This window comes from Vicugna pacos, chromosome X (assembly GCF_048564905.1).
Source record: "Vicugna pacos chromosome X, VicPac4, whole genome shotgun sequence".
Lineage (NCBI taxonomy): Eukaryota > Metazoa > Chordata > Mammalia > Artiodactyla > Camelidae > Vicugna > Vicugna pacos.
The window spans coordinates 78657717-78677904 of record NC_133023.1 but is presented as its reverse complement, the minus strand read 5'-3'; the positions used below and the strand labels follow the sequence as shown (position 1 = coordinate 78677904).

The 20188-nt window shown below is 37.9% G+C and overlaps 1 protein-coding gene across 12 annotated transcripts in view; it reads left to right on the top strand.

Annotated features, from left to right (window-relative positions):
• PAK3 (p21 (RAC1) activated kinase 3) overlaps window positions 1–20188 on the top strand; it is a 240585-nt gene that overhangs the window by 175547 nt on the left and 44850 nt on the right. For all 12 annotated transcript variants that reach the window (XM_072956778.1, XM_072956771.1, XM_072956780.1 and 9 more), the window contains 5 exons: window positions 1130–1283; window positions 2639–2676; window positions 11053–11184; window positions 11875–12040; window positions 19333–19396. In XM_072956778.1, coding sequence (XP_072812879.1) covers window positions 1130–1283; window positions 2639–2676; window positions 11053–11184; window positions 11875–12040; window positions 19333–19396 — 554 coding nt within the window. The remainder of the gene's footprint in view (window positions 1–1129; window positions 1284–2638; window positions 2677–11052; window positions 11185–11874; window positions 12041–19332; window positions 19397–20188) is intronic.

Here is a 20188-nt window from a genome sequence, read left to right as displayed (position 1 = left end):
AAGTGCTTCTTTGAGATGTCATAGCACTGCAGCAGCAGGTTCATGTGTGTGCAGTAGAGTTGTTGCTTGGCTTATCTCACTTTTTTGTTGTCATTCCCAAACTCTGGAGGCCCACGTCACACATTGTTTTGCCGAGACTTCATAGGACAAAGCCACAGAAATTGTGTCTAGATGCACTGCAGGAATAGTGTGTCTGTTTCTCGCTCCAAGTTGTTCTTGGAGGTTGGATAATTATGAAATGGGGACATCTGGAGGCCGAACACGTAGGAAACAATGCTGAATGCTCAATGCAAAACTAACCTCTCTGTGTAATTTTTGCAATTCTCCTGGGTTCGATTGCCAAATAATCCCTCCTCTCTCCTCTAAATGCTTCTTATTATTGCAAATTCTCATAAGGCTTTGGCATGGTTGTCACAGTCCCCAGGTTCTATGTGGCCAATGAATGAAGCAGGGAGGAGAGGACGGAGGGAGAAGAGGAGACAGCTGCAGGGAAAACACCCAAAGCAGCATTAATGTTACTATTTAGCATCACAGTGGTTATTCCTCCTCCACAATTCTATTTTTGTCTCCTCTCAATCCCCCTTTACATTAAAAGTTCTAGACCCCACCCCAAATTACATTTGATAATCACAAAGTATGAACTGACCAAGGGTGAGGATTTCCTTGTATTCTAAAAGATACTCTAATTTCAACATGCCCAGAAACAGCTTATGTGATTCCAGTCATGTAAAATCTGTTGATCTGCACTATACTATGCTGTGCACAAATTTAGAGAAGTCTTGCTATGTCTGCCCTGAGTCGCCAGAAAAAATAAGCTAAGCCGTAAACATCATTTCATGGATGAGCAGAGTTAATATGGAGGTGATTTTCATGCGCTTTTTTTTTCTATCACAGTCATACTCCCACCCACCCTTTTTAAGTTGGATCCTAGTTTTACCTATGTGTTTTAATTAGAGAAGAGAATGATTGCATTATTAAGTTACTAACTTTAAATCTAGAGTGTAACTTCAGTTTCCCAAGTGTAATCCTACAGGTAGCATGGGCTTCTTGGTGAAGAACTTTACTGGAACGTGAAAATGGAGCTGCTGAATGTTCTGAGGTGCCATTCTTTCCCTTTGGTTGTCCACAGGGAATTCCTGAGCAGTGGGCACGATTACTCCAAACCTCCAACATCACAAAGCTGGAGCAGAAGAAGAACCCACAGGCCGTTCTAGATGTTCTCAAATTCTATGATTCCAAAGAAACCGTCAACAACCAGAAATACATGAGCTTTACATCAGGAGGTAAGAGTAAATCTAGGATATCAAAAAGTGAAGTTGTCATTCTAATCTCAGAACCTCAGGATTGGAACAGAATGTCTGTAGGGCATTTGAAGTCAGTTCTGGTCCCTTCTCTGAATGACTTTAACATAAAGTCAGCCAAAAAATGAGTTGGAAGTTGAAGTTGATCTTAGGAGATTTACAGCACTTGGGTGATTTTAGAACTCAAATAAGGAAATTGTTCAGTGAAGCAGTAGTTGTCAGTTTGAGTCAGCAGTCACAATTGTTGTTTTGTCTCTTCACTGATGTGAAGACACTCAGTCACTTAGGATCAGGCCTTGTAATGTGTTCATGAAGTAAGAGATGTCTGGATCAAACCATGTTCTCTTGAAATTTATTATATTGCCTTAGAGTCACTGAATTGCCCCATGATGACACAGCACAAATTTTGTGGTTGCCAGGTTATTTTGATCAGACCTCAAAATCAGACTTAAAAAAAAGAAATCATGTCCTGGTATTTATAAGAGACAGAAATGGCCATGTTCCTGCCAAATCTCGATTTCATTTGCTAGCATGTAGACCCAGCCTTTGTTTGAAGCTTTGATGTTCAAATTTCCACTATAAGCACCTGAAAAAAACACACCAGACAAAATTTTTGCAATTTGAAAAAGATGATCTGGGTCGCCTCTCTAAAACAATTTGTTGTTTTACATTTAAAGAAAGAAGAGAATACTATCATTAGTGCCCCAGCTATAAAGAGTCCCCACCTCTTGACATTGGTTTTACTAGAGGCAGATTTTCAAAATTTATTCTTTATTCCATGTTGCCACTGCTTTTTTAACCCTTTTATTTTTATGTGTCAAATTCTCTCAGTTTACAAAGATGAAATCCTGAAAACTATGTTAGAACTCAACAGTGTCTGAGTTATTGCTTATTCTGAAATTCACCATATATTCTTGATGCTCTAGTGTTGAGACTAATAGCATAAGAGGGGGAGGGGAGGAAGAGAAGAAGAAAGGAAGGAATGGTAGAAGGGAAGAGGGAAAGGAGTGACAGAGGGGGAGAGGGAAGGAGGCAGTCGGGGAGAAGTTCTGGATATAAATGTGTAGAATCATACCAATCAGGAATAGTAACCTCAACATTCCCCAGTATAGATGAGATTCACTGGAGGCCTTCATTAAGATCTATAAGATGGGGTGGTGAGAATATGGCAATGATGTAAGAGTGTGAGCTATTTTAAGAAAAACTATGTCATTTGTCATAGTATCTATTTAATACTGAATTGGAAAATGTCTTTCTGATCAAACACATGCAGTTTTTTTAAGCATGGTCTCTAAATGAGGCAATCTTTTTGTAATATCTTTATCTTCATTTTTCAGATAAAAGCGCACATGGATACATAGCAGCTCATCCTTCGGTAAGTGAAAAATTGAAAACAGTTTTGTGTGACTAGTGTTTCTAGTGGTCCAACAGAATATAATTGTGTAGATCTAGTTTTTAGATACACATAGAATCTTTTAAAAATATTTTTAAAGGTATAATTTAGGTACATGAAATTCACCCATTTTTTAAGTGTACAATTTGATGAGTTTTAGTAAATTTATATACTTGTGTTACCATCACCACAATCCAGTTTTAGAACACTTTGACCATCCCAGTAGGGTCTCCCATATCTGCCTATAGTTAACCCCCATCCACCCCACCATAGCCCTAGGCTATCAATAATTTGGTTTTATAGGTTTATCCTTCTGGACATTTCATGTAAATGAAATAATATAGTACATGACCGTTTGGATTGGCTTTTCACTCAGCTGATGCTATTACGATTCGTCCAAGTTGTATGTATCAGAAGTTTGTTCCTTTTTATCGCTAAATACTATTCCATGGTATGGATATATACCTGTTTGTTTAATAATTTACCCACTGAAGGGTTTCTAGACTATTTACAGTTTTTGGCTTTTAAATAAAGCTACTATGAAAATTCATAGATAAGTTTTTACAAAGACAAGTGTTTCTATTTCTTTTACATGTAGAATCTTGAAAATAATAAACATAATGATAGAAACTTCTCTTTACTGAACAAATGTGCTGGGCATTGGGCTAATAATTCTTTATATTCACTTAACCTTTCCTACAACCTAGTTAGATAAGTCTTATCATTGTCTCCATTTTACAGATGAGGTTCAGAGAGGTGAAATAACTTGTCTAAGGTCATACATTACACCTTTTGCTGTCACCTGCTGCAGCAAACTGAGATGCAGTGAGGGAGGCGACTTTGCCCAAAGTCATGTAGATAGTTTTATCAGAGATATGACCAGAAAATCAGTAACCAAGCTCCAAGGCCTAGGAAGTACTTTAGTATCTAAAAGAGTACCCCACACAGAAAATGATCTTAGACAAGGCTTCCCTTTGTATGATTTTCATTTTGATATCCTGATAGAAATTATTTCCTGCCCCATTTGCTTCCTTAGGAGTGAAATAATTACCATTAGTGAAATTTTCCTAACTGCTTATTCAAAGTCATGAACAATCAAGTTGAGTCTTCCTTTTATAGGGGACAAACATGCTAACCTACTTGGTGGTCACCCTGGGCAGTCAATGTGATAGCAGTAAATCATTACTGGTAAAGACTAAAGGTTCTGAAATAGTATGGCAGGTCGTCAAAAATTTTGAAGAGAATTACCACATGATCCAGCAGTTCCATTTCTAGATATATACCCAGAGGAATTGGGAGAAGGGTCTCAAACAGATATTTGTACACCCATAGTCATAGCAGCATTATTCATAATAACCAGAAGGTGCAAGCAACCCAAGTGTCCATCCACAGTTGAATGGATAAACAAAAGTAATATACCAATACACTGGAATGTTAGTCTTAAAAAGGAAGGAAATCCTGACACATGCTACATGGATGACCCTCAAGGACATTATGCTAAGTGAGATAAACCAGTCACAAAAAGACAAATACTATATGATTCTACTTTTATGAGGTACCTAGAGGAGTCAAAATCATAAAGACAGAAAGTGGTTGCTGGGTGAGGTGGAAATGGAGTGTTGTTGTGTAATGGGTATAGAGTTTCAGTTTTGCAAAATGAAAAGAATTCCAGAGATAGACAGCAGTGATTGGTTGCACAACAACCTGAATAAACTTAACACTCCTGGACTGTACACTTAAAAATGGTTAAGGTGATACGTTTTATGTTATGTGTGTTTTACCACCATTAACATAAAACTTTAAAAAGGAGTAGAGGCTCTGGACATAGGTGTTTAGTCTTATTCCTCCACTTCCAAGCTGAGGCACTTCAGGAACGTGGCTCAGCTCCTGTGACCCTCTCTTTCCTCAGCCTTAACTGGGAATAATAGCAGTACCTACCTCCTAAAACCTGTGTGAATATTGAATGTGATAAGGCATATAATATACTTCGGACATCACCTAGCACATACTATGTGGTTATTACATGTAAGCTACTTTCGCTACTATTTTTAGGTGGCTACAAAGACAAAAACTCACTCTCTCCTCACATGAGACTTGTATGAGACTGCCATACTTGTGCCTTGTTCAGAATTCTCAAAACAGAGCAGAATGTCGCCCTCCCAGTCTCACTGGTCTTTTCCCTCCTGCCGCTGCTTTGCCATGACAGCTTCCTGGGCCACATTGAAAACAGCACGTGAAGGGAGGTAATAGCAAAGTGGGAAAGACAAAAATGCCAACTTTCCGTGATCAACACATACCTTACCGCCCTTGATTTAATTACTGTCATTGTTGTGCAATACTAGATAGGTATCTTGGCAAAGAAAGAGTTGCTGTTTTTTAGGGAGCTCAGTTATTTTAAACACCAACCTGCTAGGATAGTCTTTGTATTGATTTTATATATCTCTTAAAATACTGGCTTTTTTTAAGCTTGGTTTTACTTGTAGAATTAAAACTAACTCTACATAATGTTCAAAATATTCCATCAGATCAGAAAAAAACTGATGATCTCACTGCTTGGAGATAAAACAACGGGATACTCACTTATTTAACATATATTTATCAAGTGCTTTTTTGGAGCTCAGTCAGAAAATTGGAGCTCAGCCTGGTAAGGGAAGAGAAGTATGAACATAAAGGAGCACAGTACTATATGTTATATACCACAAAATCTGTCCATTTGCTATGAGAATTCAGAGAAAGGAGATTACTTTTAGCTGGGGAGGGAAAAGACACAGGCCCTTGTCTTCAAAGGCTTAAGCTAGTACAAAATAGGCACTTGGTATGTATTTGTTGAATGTTGATTCCAAAAAATGCTTCATATAAAAGGTGGAATTTGAACTAGATCTTGAAGGTCAAATGCGATTTGGATCTGCAGATAGAGAAGGTCATTGTAGGCAAAGGAAAAGCATGATAAAGGGCAGGGTAGTGAAGAGAGCAAGGGGACAAGGGAGTGTGGGTTTGAATGAAGACTGAAATGCAGGAGAGGGCATTATAGGAGTTAGGCCTTGAAAGTTAAGTTGGAGCCAAGTCATAGAAGCCCTTCAATGGTATTCTATGGAATCTGGCTTGTGTAAGTGTACAGTGGGAAGCCCTTGGAGTTTTGTGGAGCAGATGCTTAAAGCTTATGCTTTAGAAGAATGAGCTGACAGCAAATGTCCAGAATGAATTAAGGACAGAAGAGAAGAGTCGATGAAGGGAGGCTGACCGGGAAAATATTGCAAGCATCCAAGGCCAGAGGTGATGAGGGCCTACATGAGATAGTAGCAGTGGGGATGGAGATTAGATTCAAATTCCAGAGATGTTTAGGTTATTGATTGGATGTTGGGGGAAAGGTTGAGGTCAAAGATGACTGCGGGCTTTGAATGATATGTGGGTGGCCAAAAGGATGAGGGTGTTATTTTTCAGGAGTTGCATGCTTCTGTGAAAAGATGCTGAGTTTCCTATTGTAAAGTTTGGGTTTGAAGGGCTGGTAGGACGTCCAGATGGAGATGATTGATTAAAGTACCTAAGGCTGGGTTTCTACTCATTGAATGAACTGAATTTAGACCCTTAAGGTCAGGATGGATCACTTTGTTGAGACTCAGTAACTTAAGGAATGGGGAATTGCACCTTGTATTCTCCTCATGGTTCTAGGAGGAGATTGTACTTCCCACTGCTTATGGGTTTTGGAATTTTTTTTGTTTGTTTTGCATTAGAAACGCTCCCAGTAGACCTAGCTGTCTGCAGGATGTGATGTAATGGGATTGATTACCCCTTATAGACATAGCCTAAGTTGCTCACAAGTTTCGGCATCTTCTAGTAGCCTGGCTGGGAATCAAAACAGAAACAATGTTGTTTTCTCTATATGTGTTAAACTAATGGCTATATAATTAATATTGAATTCAGCGGTGCCTCCCATAATCATATGCTTTACTGCTCGGTCGTGATAGCTTCTTTAATATTATTGTTATTAGATGCTGAATACTGTTCAGGGACCTACTCTTCAGCTTGAGGCTACTTTTAAATTTTTGTATTTTTATTGTACTATTGAGAGTTAAGTAATGCATTGGGAATCCTGAGCTAGTATTTTGAGTGGAAGATAACAGTGATAATACGAATCTGCCATGATTTGTGCCTAGAGAACCCAGGTGTACCTTTGGACAGATTATACTTTTGATTTCCATTCCTGGTTTATTTTGTTTATCTAGGCTAGTGTTTTTAAAACAAATTCAGTATGCATTAAAATTGCCCAGGGAGGCTGTTAAAATGCAGATTCCAGGTCTCCACTCTCAGAGATTTGGAATGGAACCGTGAAATCTGCGTTTTAAAGAAGCACGAGGAGTGGCTCACAGACCACATTTAGCATTATCTAAAGTCTTCAAAGTCCTTATTTCTTATTTCTTCAGTCTTTAAAAATTAAGCTGTACAGCAGAAACCAACACAACACTGTAAATCAACTATATATCAATTTAAAAAATTAAGCTCAAAGAAAGGAGAGTTTCTTAAGGTAGTTTCTCTAGCTAGTGTATTCTCTAGAGTATTGTTTACAATGTGGAGTCCATGAATGGGCTTCAGAAGGTCTATGAAGCCTTGAAATTATATATAAAAACATATGTCTACCTGTATTTTTCTGGGGAGATAAGCTAAACCCTTTAGAATTGTAAACGAGTCCAATACCCAACTCAGGTTGAGAATAACCTCCCTTTCCCGACTGTATGCCATCATGAGTGTCAAAAATACTTAATTTCAATAAGACAACAAATTCCTTACTTGATATCCATCTATCTGTATTTTTACAAGTTTAGACGTACCAGACATATAACCCTCAGCCTAGAAGGGAGAGTGTAGCAACATTATAACTTTGACTCCCAAAAAAGACCACCAGAAAAACCTATTAATCAAGGAAAGCTAAGTTTATTATACTTACAGTAGCAAGAAAAAGCACTGCCTTGATAGAATCTTAGCAGTGTCTTATCAAGGAAGAATATTTATAGGGTTTTCGAGCAGGACTGTGTAATTTTGAAGCAGGTCTTGCAAGGGAAGGAATGAGTTAGGATTGTGCAGTTTTTACGATAAAATAGTTTTGGATTGGTGACTACAACAAAGTGAGGGTTTTGAAGAGAGTCTTGGTGAACAAGCTGTCATGCTTAATAAATAAAGTACTTGAGTTGGTTCAGTCTTACCTTCCAAGAACAAATATTTCTTAAACTGAGAAGCTAAGTTATTTCTGGTTGTTCTCAGTATTGTTTAACATAAGAACAGGAAAATATTCTCTATCTTGATATTGTTTAACACAGGGAAAAGAAAGTATGCCCAGTCCCAATACTATTTACACAGGGATGGAAAAATATGTGGAAAAAATACACAGGGGAAGGAAATTATGTTAACTTCAGTTCTTAGTACCAAGGACTGGTCTTTTTTTTTTTTTTTTTGGGTGTATTACTGGGTAGTTCATGCTCCCTGGCCCAACCATCATCCAAAACATAAGGTCCACTGAAAGTCACACATTCTTTCCAATCAACCAACCAACATGGTAGCATAGTGTTGGTCCCAGATAAAGAGAAACATGTGTCTTTGCCTCCCCTACAAACCCTCAAAGGATGAAAACATTTAAATACATTTTGAATAGTCCCTTTGTCCATCCTTGGAGATGTGGGATGTCCCCCATATGGAATTAGAATAATGAGGATAGTAACGAATGTTAAGAAACAATCAATGAAATTTTGCAGGTGGATCTTTTCTAGTGAAATAGCAAGACCTGAGACGTGCAAGGTTACTGCTTGGCCTGTAGTCGCCGATTGGTCTTTGTACCAGTCTAAGGTTTGGGCTAAGAAGCTTACACCTTAGCCCATTATATTTGCCAACAGGGTCATTTTTAGATCCTGATAGGCTGCATATACACCCTCACTTATGGTGGCCACGTGATGCATCAAATATATTAAAGGGCCTCTACACCCCCCCTTTATATTTTTGCTATAAACTTTTACAGTGATTTTTAAAAATATTGATTTTGAGATGATTTGATTATAAGTATCATTTAAGTTACAGTTAGGTATAGTTTCTTGGAAATCATTGTGAGTACTCAAGAATTGTTGCTAAATAGAGCATTCTAACCCATAATTTGTTTTTTAATATAATGAAATTTCTATAAATACTAAATTTAAATGACTACTTAAGTTGACATATATTATACTTAATAGACATTTAATTAGACATTAATTGACTTAGATTTTATCATTTACTTGTGGCATTTTGGAGCTGATGATTTATTTCTGACTTCAGATGTTTTCATAGGCCCACATAAAGCATGGTTCATATTGCCTAATGGTTAAAATAGCACTGTTTGCCATATACAAAGTAGTCAGTTTATATGCAGGTCCTGCCCTTCTATCAAGGAACAGTGATTAGTTGCATTCTGGATCCCAGCTGGTATAAGATAGAGCAGAAGTTTATGCAACAAAATAATATCAAAGCAAATACCAGTAATCCAAAGGCACCTTTTCCCTGAGCCCACTGAGATGCCCTGAAGAGTTAGTCTTTCACAAAAATAAACTTATTTTTTGTCTAGAAACATAGTGTCATTAATATCTGTTGCTATCTGCACAGCCATAACACAATATAAAAGCCCAGTTGTTGTGGCTAAATTAAGGATAAATACAGGTATATAAATAAAAAAACTATCACATAAGCATATAATTGTTAATCTATAAACCACTCAGCATATACATCAGGGCAATCAAATATTCTTTCAAGTTTATTAATTCTAAGTTGTCTTCTCACAGTACATAAATCTTTCTGGCTCCAATAAAATATATGGTTACACGTATTACACCACCATAGGTTTATACACAATTCTAGAAAATCCACTGTGAATCACAGACTGAGGTCCTTCAATGTAATAGTCCTTTACTAGGCTGTCTATGTTTGCCTCGAGAAATTTGTCCTCAAGGAATGAAAATTCTTTTTAGGATTAGCCTGAGCCAGTGTACCCAAAGGCATAAGCAAAAAACAAACAAATAAGTAAATAAATACACACACACCAAAAAATCAAAAGCCATCTATAATAGTACTGTCCAACAGAAATGTAATAAAAGCCATATATGTAACTTTAAATTTTCTAATTTTCATTTTGAAAAGTAGAAAGAAAGAGGTGACATTAATTTTAGTGATATATTTTAACCTAACGTATTAAAAATATTATATCAACATACACTCAATTAAAAAAGCATTAAAGAAATATTTTCTATTTCCTTAAAATAATGTTTTTCATATTAAAAAGAATTTTTTTCATACTGTGTATTCAATATCTGGTAGATATTTTTTCACTTGCAACTTATGACTCAATTCAGACTAGCCACATTTGAAGTGTTGGATAGCCATGTATGGCTAGTGACTGTCATGTTGAACAACATACACAGACCTCTATCATAGTTCAGTGATTTTTAAACTTGAGCAAGCTTCAGGATTACCTGGAAGGCTTGTTATAACAAAGATTGCTGGGTCCCAGCCCCAGGGTTTCTGATTCATAGGTCTGGATAGAACCCAAGAATTTGCATTTCTAACAAGTTCCTTGATGATGCTGCTGCTGATGATCTGGGGACCACACTTTGAGAACCATGGCCATCGTTATTTCAAAATCTAGCTTTGGTACCATTTGACTCCTTCATTAACATGAATGGTCAAGAAACAACCCTAGATACTGTGGTTGTTGTCATTATTTTTGGTGTTATTACAATTTTTAACATGGCAAATCACCATTTACCTGTTGCTTGAGATCGAATACTTACTTACATAGATGAGTATTCCTTCAAGTCTGTTACTCTCTGAGTGCTTCTTTCCAGGAAGCTGAACAGGAAAGAAACATTCATGGGCTTGCTTATACTTAGTGAGTATTTGCAGAGCTGAATTAATGCCACATCCATAAGCATGCTCTGATCTTTAGGCAAAAAATAGCCCTTTTCTGGTTGGCAAACTGTCAGTCAACAAATTGATGATCTGTCTGGTACAAATGCAAGGCTTAAAAGCAATGAATTTGATTTTTAAAATATATTCATTGATTTTAAAAACATTGAACTTTAAAATGTTACATGAAGTTCACAATTTTTGAGCTCAGTGGACAATAAAAGGAATTTTTTAAATTTCCTGGCGCTTGCATTATTACCTGAATTTCTCTCTGAATGTGGATAGGTCCTGGCCACCAAATTGTAGGTGGCTCTGCTCATTTGTAAAAGATATGGTTCCTTTCTATCCCTACATGCTTAAATATTTTATCTCTGTTTTCTCATTTTGAAGAAAAGCGATGAAAATTTAATACCTTGTTTTTATACTTTGTTTTGTCATAAGAGTACAAAAACAGCATCAGAGCCTCCTTTGGCTCCTCCTGTGTCTGAAGAAGAAGATGAAGAAGAGGAAGAAGAAGAAGATGAGAATGAGCCCCCACCAGTTATTGCACCAAGACCCGAGCATACAAAATCAGTAAGTCCCAAGTGACTATTTCCACATGATTCCGAAGCTGTCCTTTGGAACAGTCACAAAGTCAGAATCTAGTTGATCAGCCAGTACCTACTGAGCATCTGTGTTCCCAGAACCAGAGTATATGATACAAATTTGGTTGATGTTGTGGTTTGGGGAGACAAGATGAGCACATGACAGTTAGAGAATAATACCAAATGGTATACAAATAAGGGCTAAATTTTAAAACTGCTGTACAAGCTAAGATAGAGAATGAAATCCATGTGAATCAGGTAAGAAGAATTGCCTAAGCAGGGGTACCAAGAGCACAATTAGCACAGCATGTTTGGGGACCTCAAAAGACTAGCTCCTGAGAGCTTTCAAGGGCCATAGACTTGAAACAACTTAAAGTTCTTTTTTAAGAGAAATCACTTGTCTTTAAAAATTCATTGAGGGTTGAGGAGCCAGGTGGAAGGAGGGATGAATAGGTGGAGCACAGAAGATTTTTAGAGTAGAGAAGATATTCTGTATGATACCATAATGAAAGATGCACCTGATTATCCATTTTTCCAAACCCGTAGAATGTACAACATTAATAAGAGTGAGCCATTTGTCAACTATGGACTTTGGGTGATTATGATGTGTCGAATGTAAGTTTATCCATTGTAGCATTATTTTTGCCTTTAATGTGTAACAAAATATCTTATCTCTAAGATCTACACTCGTTCCGTGGTTGAGTCCATTGCTTCACCAGCGGCACCAAATAAAGAAGTCACACCACCTTCTGCTGAGAACGCCAACTCCAGTACTTTGTACAGAAACACAGATCGGCAAAGGAAAAAATCCAAGATGACAGATGAGGAGATCCTAGAGAAGCTAAGTGAGTTTTTTGCCATCATTACTTACTTCATGGGAAGGTTTTTCATAAGCCACCTAGAGTGGGAATTGAACGTTTAAAATTTTAACCCTGCTTGCATGAACTCCAGGCTCCCTGAAGTCACAAGATAAAAAGTTTGAGACTCACCGTGTACTGCAGAGCATCCCCTCCCTCATATTCCTAATCTGACAGAAACCAAATATTTTCACTTGAAAAAATCAAGTAAGGAGAAAACATCACAAAATGAACTAAGTAGTAAGTTTTAAGATTATACCCCCAAAAGGGATCAAACAGTCTGATGAAAAATATCTTATGATCATACTCCAGGGGCCCCCACCTGATCAATCATGATAGATAATTCAACCTCAAAATGGACAGTCACAATAAAATAGCCTTTTCTCTTAATTTAGGAACATTGCTATGTGGACAGGGAGGCAGAGCCAGCAAATGCTCAAAGCCTCCTTCCCACAGTGTCATTAGTGTACACCCACTCTGTTTTACGAAACACTCCCCTTCCCGTTAGCTTTCTGGGTCAAAGAGATTTTAAGAAACTAAATAAATTCTCTGTTGAAAAGAGTCAAAGGTCTATGAGGCATATTCATTAAACTCATACTACAAAAGCATCTAACAAATTGCTACTTATTGCAGTTAGTGCCTCCAGTCTGACTAACCCCTACTCATCCTTCAAAACTCAGCTCAAAAGATGCCTCCTCAGGAAAGCCCTCCTTGTCTCTCCCAGTCTGAGTTAAGGGAGCTTCTTCTTTACTGCCTTTATCACAGCAAATATCACCCCATACTTGTCTGTCTCCTTCACTAGACTGTGAGTTTTTTACAGGCAGAGAGTGTGTCTTCTTTTCCGATACATTCAGCTCAATTAAGTGCCTGGTACATAAAGGCACTTAACAAATGCTTGTTGATTGAATGGGTGAAAAAAATGAGCAAAGAAATACACCTTTACTGGGTTTCTATTTGTCTGTTCTGTGCCAGACTCTTTGGAGGAAACAGTAGAGAAACAATTCCCTGCCATTAAGAAACTTATAATTTTATTTGGAAGATAAGATTTAACAGCATGATACAATTCGAGAATAGGAGGCCGTCTTGTTTCATGCAACTGTCCGTCTAAAAGCACTTAGAGAAGGAAGAGAGCCGTGCAAGCTGTAGGGCACGGGGAGGACTCTGCAGAGGTGGTCGTAGGGCCATTCTGCCCTCCAGGGGACATTTGGCAATGTCTAGAGACACATTTATTGTCACAACACAGGGAATGCTACTGGCATCTAGTGGATAGAGGCTAAGGATGCTTCTAAACCATAATGCAAAGGATAGCCTCCCTCCTTTCTCTGTGACAAAGACTTATTCAGCCGCAAATGTCAGCAGTGCTGATGTTGAGACAATCTGAGACAGAGGTGTTGGGAAAAGCAAAGATTTAGGTTGCTGTTGTCAGTGAGCGCTCAGAACTGGAATTGAGGGCTTGTAGCCAACTGACTTTACTAGACGTAATGAAATAAGCCTCTAGTGCTCATACCAGCTGTTTGCTATAATAACAACAGGAATAATTCCCATTTATGGAGCACCTTCTTTGCAGGTTTAATTTTCACACTAATTTCTTGTGGTGAATTTTCACATCCTCAATTTACAGAGCAGTGAGAGTGTGCCTCAGAAAGCTGAAGTGACCAGATCTCCAAACTAATGAGTGGCGGAGCCAGAGCTGGAGCTCAGATCTGTTTGCCTTTGAAGCCTATACCATTTCCATTACCCACTTCGCTTCTGTATATGCCAATTGTCTGTTTGTGTAAAAGGGAAGGAATTACCTGGATAATTTCCATTTGAGTATTCAGACAATTGCCTCAATTTTTGTTCCTTTACTTCACATGACCTAGGAGATTGTATCAGATTTTAAAAATCTAACAAGCCTCACTTTATTAAAATGATCATTTGATAATCATTTCAAATCTCAGTAGATTTATTATAGTGAACTTTCTTAAGTTCACTGACAGAGAAACAAGCATTATTTCGGGGAGCCAAGATCTTGCTTTGCTTGCAAACTGTGATGGTCCTGGAGCTGTGGTCTTTATCATTTGTTGTTTCTTCTGCCCTACACCGAGCAACATGATGAAGAAGGGAAAGCTACCTTTGGTTACATTTTAAATTAAGGATTAAGTGGTTTTTTCCCCTCTACTGGAGAATACTTGGGTCTAGGGAGAATCTTTTTCGCTTTAGCCTGTGTGCCACCTACACTACCTTGTGCTTACAGATCTCGGCAGGGCACACCTGCAGAGAAATGGAGGCATACTTTTCATGAAGCAGATCCAGGCTCAGCTTTACTGCAAACTCTGCAAAGTCAATCTTTCTTTCTTCTGCTCCACCATCACCTTCTGTCTGCCCTCTCTCTGTCACTCGCTGTGTAACCTTATGCAAGTTATTTAACCCCTCTGAACCTCAGTTTCTTATCTGTCAAATGAGAATCAGAATCATATTTACATTTCAGGACCCTGTCTGTAGGATGGATTGTATGTAGCCCAACCTATGACTAAGAGGACAGATATTGGAGTCAGAAAGGCCCAGATTCACATCGCAAGCCCATTGCTACCAGCTATGTCACTTTGGGCAAGTTACTTAACTTTTCTGGACCTCTTTTTCCTCATTAAGAAAAATGGAGATGATAACTAATGTACCAACCTTAGAGCATTATGATAATTCAGTGAGAATAATGCATGTAGAAAGCTCCAGCAACGGTACTGGGTACACAGTAGGTGCTCAGTAAATGGTAGCTACTATTTTAATACATGAGTATAAAGCCTTAATAAGATAATGCAATACAACAGACTTTGAAGCAAATCATGACTGAGTCTGAGTCAGAGACCCAGACTAGCTGTGTGTCCTCAAGCAAGTCACTCAACTCCTCTAAAATTTAGTTTCTTCATCTGAAAAATGGAGATGATAGTGTTGATATAATTTGGATTTTGTGAGAGCCAAATGAGGTAAAGTATGTAAGACACATCTAGCACAATAAATAGTTGCTTAGAATTATTATGTTATTTTTTCTGCAATGAGAGAAAACATATTTTTCAATATAAAAAATTGGGGCATAGAGAAAGGGAGGATATTGCTCAAGGGTTAGAGCACATGCTTAGCACGCACGAGGTCCTGGGTTCGATCCCCAGTACCTCTTCTAAAAATAAATACATAAATAAACCTAATTACTCCTCCTCCAATAAATAAATAAATAAATAACAAAAATAAAATAATTTTGAAAACCAAAATTGGGGCATTAGGTCTTCCATTGGGACATAATGTTTGAAACCAGTAATAATCCCAGATGTATGGTCCGTGTACACAAGTCATTGAGGAGGGCCTTGGAATCAAGTCTCCTGTTGGAGCTTGGAGAGGGAGTAAAGGAGCTTGTGCTGAGAGGCAAAGGAGAGGGGAAAGGGGGACAGGGAGTAGAGGAATGGCCTACAGCCTGTACCAGAGTGGACCCCTCCATAAGCATGGGGAAGAGCGGCGGGTGGCCTCACCTTCAGCTAGTCTTCTTCCTGTGGGGGCCAGACCATAGGATCATTAATGGCTGAAATGAACAGGTCATCTTTTAGCTTTACACAGACAGATAGCCTGGGTCTGGCTTGTTCATTGTGGTCTGGTCTGAATCTGTTGGAAAATAAAGAAACCCCTGCATTTTAGTGAACGTTTTCAAAAGGCGCTGACTGTCAGTAAAATTGTGCAATGCAGGAAATTTGTCTTCAGCCTCCCTCTCCTTGACGTCACAATCACCTCTTCCTCTTGTCCCTCCCCTCCCCCAGCATTCCCGAAACTCTTTCTCCTAATCCCCCTCAAGTAGAGCTGGTATGAGTTTAGAGAATTATTTTGCTTTTTCTCAGAAATCAAAACCTTCATTATGCCAAAGAGAGGATCGTTTTATGGTTGGAGTTCCACGTAGTTTATTTAATAATATGTAGGAGAATACATTGATGAACTTTTCTGCCATTGAACCACATCATGAACCCTATTTTCAAATACTAGTATTGAGTGATTTCGTAAACCCTTGTACTTTAAAGTGAATGGTTTTTTTTTCTTATTTGGGAAATTAGGAAATTGTTTCTTACTAGGAAATTTGGTTGTTGTCCTGGTAGTGCTATCATGTTTTCCCTTTTGATTTGGAGTGGCTAATTTTTGTCACTTTATGCCTATTGTGTCATGATGTTTTTTTTCCTTTCTTTAGTGTAATTTATGAGAGCAAATGATAATGGCTGTGATGAAAGACTTTTAAAAGCTTGTTTTGTAACTCGGAATTGTAAACAAGGCCTCCTGTTCACTTGCCTAACATCAGTAGGTGGCAGCACTCCCCTGTGAACGGTAATGGGCGTGGGGACGCCATTTTATTTGAATAGCAGTTTAATTCAGAAGCAGAGTCTCACCAAAATGGTTGTCTTTTGGTAATCCTCAAGGAAGGATTTATTTCCAGTTGTTGCTATTGTTTTAATCCTGCATACCATGGAAATAAAGGTTGGATAATTTACTACCATGAAACCTCATTAATTAAACCCTGCCAATTGGAATTGGTCATAACTCAGAAACTTGTTTGCTTTTGTTCAGCCTATGGAAAAGAATTTGCTCAGCAACTTAATAGTGTTGTAACTTTCTTAGAAGACTTTAAACTGCTTAATAAAACTATGGTTTCAAGTGGCTTTAGAATCATCATTTCATAAAAAATTAAAAGTCCAGATCCTTAACCATGAATAGCTGACCTGAATGAGGATAGTTCTCAGTGATATAGAAATCTGTGAGACAATCTGAAATTTGAAATAGCAACTCAGAAATCATTAAGTTAATGGTATTATTTAGCTATAACTCAAGTAAAATACGTTCTTTAACCCCTATCTTACAATATGGGGCATTTACGAAATGAAACCTCTACTTTTATTTGAGTTTATTTCAACAGACATTTATTGAGGAACCAATATATTCCACAGCCAGCACTATATGAGGAGGCACTGAGGATACAGAGATGAATATGACATGGCTCCTATCCTTAAGACAAAGTCTATAAGGGGATGTCAAATACATAGATATAGATAGATAGATGGTATATTAAGTAGAGAGGAGAGCAAGAGCAAAAGCAATAAAAAAAAAGCAAAAGAAGAAGTAGAAAGAGAGAGAAAGTATAATAGTAGTACAGAGAAGGGAAATTGCAGACTTTATTCCAAAAAATCAGGGAAGGCTTCCTAGAAGAGGCAAAAATTGAAGCTGAGTTGAAGCATGATGAAGAACTTGCCAGGAAGAAAACTTAAGAAGGACATTCCAGGGAGAGAATAGCACGTAAAGAAGATATGAAGGCAGATGCCTGGGCCCTTTAACTTACTCAGTGCCACTTGCATAAAGAATTGGTGGCAGATGTTGGGACTGGAGTTTCAAGAGAGGAAGCCAAACCATTAAGCAGGATCTGATCATGAGCATTTGTTAGGGTGAGAGCATAACGTTCTTGTGGGGAAGTTGGGAAGATGAGCTGGAGAATGAAACAAGCGCCAGATATGAAGAGCCTTGCATTCCATGCCATGGAGTTTGAGCTTTATCCTGTAGGTGTTGAGGAAGCCTCAGGGGCTCCTGAACCAGAGAATCACATGGTCAGGTCTGCACTTAGAGCATCCTAACAGAGATGTGGAGCTTGGACTCGAGTGGACAGAAGCTGAAAATTGTGAGTCCGATTAGGAGGCTGTTGGAATATCCCAAGCAACAACAACAAAAATAACTAGTGCAATTGTTTGGACAAGAGATGTTGAGGACCTGAACAAGGGCAGTGGCCATGGGCATGAGGAGGAGGGAATGGAGAAGAGTGACAATTAGGAGATGGACTCCATAGACCTTCTCTTGATTAGTTCACGTGTGTAATTCTTGTTTTACTAACTGACTCTACACTTCTTTGAATAGAGGCCACATTAGTAAGATAGAACTCAAAGGTAATGATACTGATATTTGCTTCCAGAAAGAAAGGAGGACCAGAAGCATCCAAATGAATGATTCCCTTCAACATAGTCCACTTGAGAACTGAACCCCAATTCCATGATGCTGCTTTGGCACAGAATAAAACTGCACCTATTTTGTGTGTGTGTGTGTTGTGGGGGGTATTTATTTATTTTTAAGCATTTTTTGAAGGGGGAGGTAGTTAGGTTTATTATTTATTTATTTGTAATGGAAGTCCTGGTGATTGAACCCAGGACCTCATGCATGCTAAGCACACACTCTACCACTAAGCTCTACTCTCCCTCTCTGTACCTATTTGAGCATTGCATTGAAGAGTCAATGTTACTTCTTTTACATTTATTTTGAGTGGTGAGAAGTATTGATCCTCTGAGTAGTGAATTTGATATTTTGAAATAACAAAACCAATATTTTTTCCCAGAGCCAAACATGATAAATTAATGGTTTTCTTGTGTGGCTTATAGATTTACTCCACAATGTTTGGAACAACCTATAGAAATAGAAAGTAGATTAGTGGTTGCCTAAGGATGGGTTGGGAAGCAAAGAGAGGATCGAGAATGACTGATAACAGGTAGAGGATTTCTTGTGGGATGATAAAAGTGTTTTAAAATTAGATCATGGTGAAATTTAGTAAATTTGTGCAACTCTAAAAAAATGCTAATAGCAATTGAATTGTACACTTTAAATGAGTGAACTTTATTGTACGGAAATCAGAGCTCAGTAAGGCTGTTAAAAATTTTTGAAATGCTAGTGGAGTCCTAGGTTCAGGGATGTATGTTTTTTAGAACAATAAGCCTCATTACTTTATGATTAAACTGTGTTATTCATTAGACCCATTCTCATCCCCATCTCCCATCGCCCTTAGTGAAGTACTGGGTGCAGAGTAAGTGCTCAAGAGAGATTTGTCCAGCAGAATTTGAATGTAGCGTAGCACTCAATTTCACTCCAATTCAGAGAAGACAGTGATTCTGTTAAATACTGTGTGCAAGTCCTGAGATGTTTTTATCTCCTAATCTACAGTATCCTTTTATGGGAATTTTTTTATAAATGTTGGCTTTATGACCAGTCCTTCTTGTTTCCCAAGCATCATCAATTTTGAGTATAAGCATCCTGGGTTATTACTACTAGCTTAATTAATACATTACTATTTGTTACTTTAATAAAATGTATTATTATCCATATAAATTATAGAAATCACATGAAGATATTGCCTTAATGTTTTATTTATCATTGACTCTGGCATCTTAAATATTAGTATTAAATGGAAGGAAATCAATAAATTTAAATCTCTCTCTCTTTCTCTCTCCCCTCTTTCCCTTCAGGAAGCATTGTGAGTGTTGGTGACCCAAAGAAAAAATACACAAGATTTGAAAAAATAGGTCAAGGGTAAGTGATTATTATTTGAAATATCAAAAGATGAGCACCAGAGATTTCTGGTAAATTATGCTTCTCATTTTCTAGGGTTATATTCATGTTTTGCATTCTTAATATTGACCTTTCTGGCTGGCAGACCATTAATTAACCTAGGAACATATTCTGCTGGAATATTGTTAGGTTAACAGTGAATTATCTAGGGATGCTTTGATCCTTTAAAGTTAGAGGATTCAAGCTGATTTCTTTAGAAAAGCAGTAGAATTATAGAAACTTCTAAACTTGTATGAAAACCCCCTTTATCCCTGTTCCCCCTACAGCTGTATGGATGTTATGCTTAAGATCCTGTTTCATTGTCAAAGTGTAAAGTGACAAAGTGATGATAGGGAAAACCCTTATTGAATGATCCAGAGGTGGGCACAGTTGACTCTCCGAGTAAGGAGGAAATAGATCAATAGTCCCTAAATGAGATGGAGTGTATCATTTTCACTTAGTATGCTTGTAAGAAGAAAGATTCTCAGGCCCAGCTGCCAGAAACTTGATTCAGAAGTCTGGAGTGGGGCCCAGTTATCTGAACTTTGGAAAAGTTCCTTAGATAATCCTGACCATCAGCTAAACCATGGGGCTAGATCATGCACTTGCACTAAAGTTGGGAGTCACGTGTTCTACAATTCAGCTGTGACTAGGCATGTTTCTCAAGCCTCAGTGTGAAACTAAGCAGGAGTGCCTGAGTAGGCAACAGGGTTTGAAATAGGGAAATGTTTTGTTTAAAGGGAAATGAAGTGTTTTTAAGGGATGTCCTTAAAT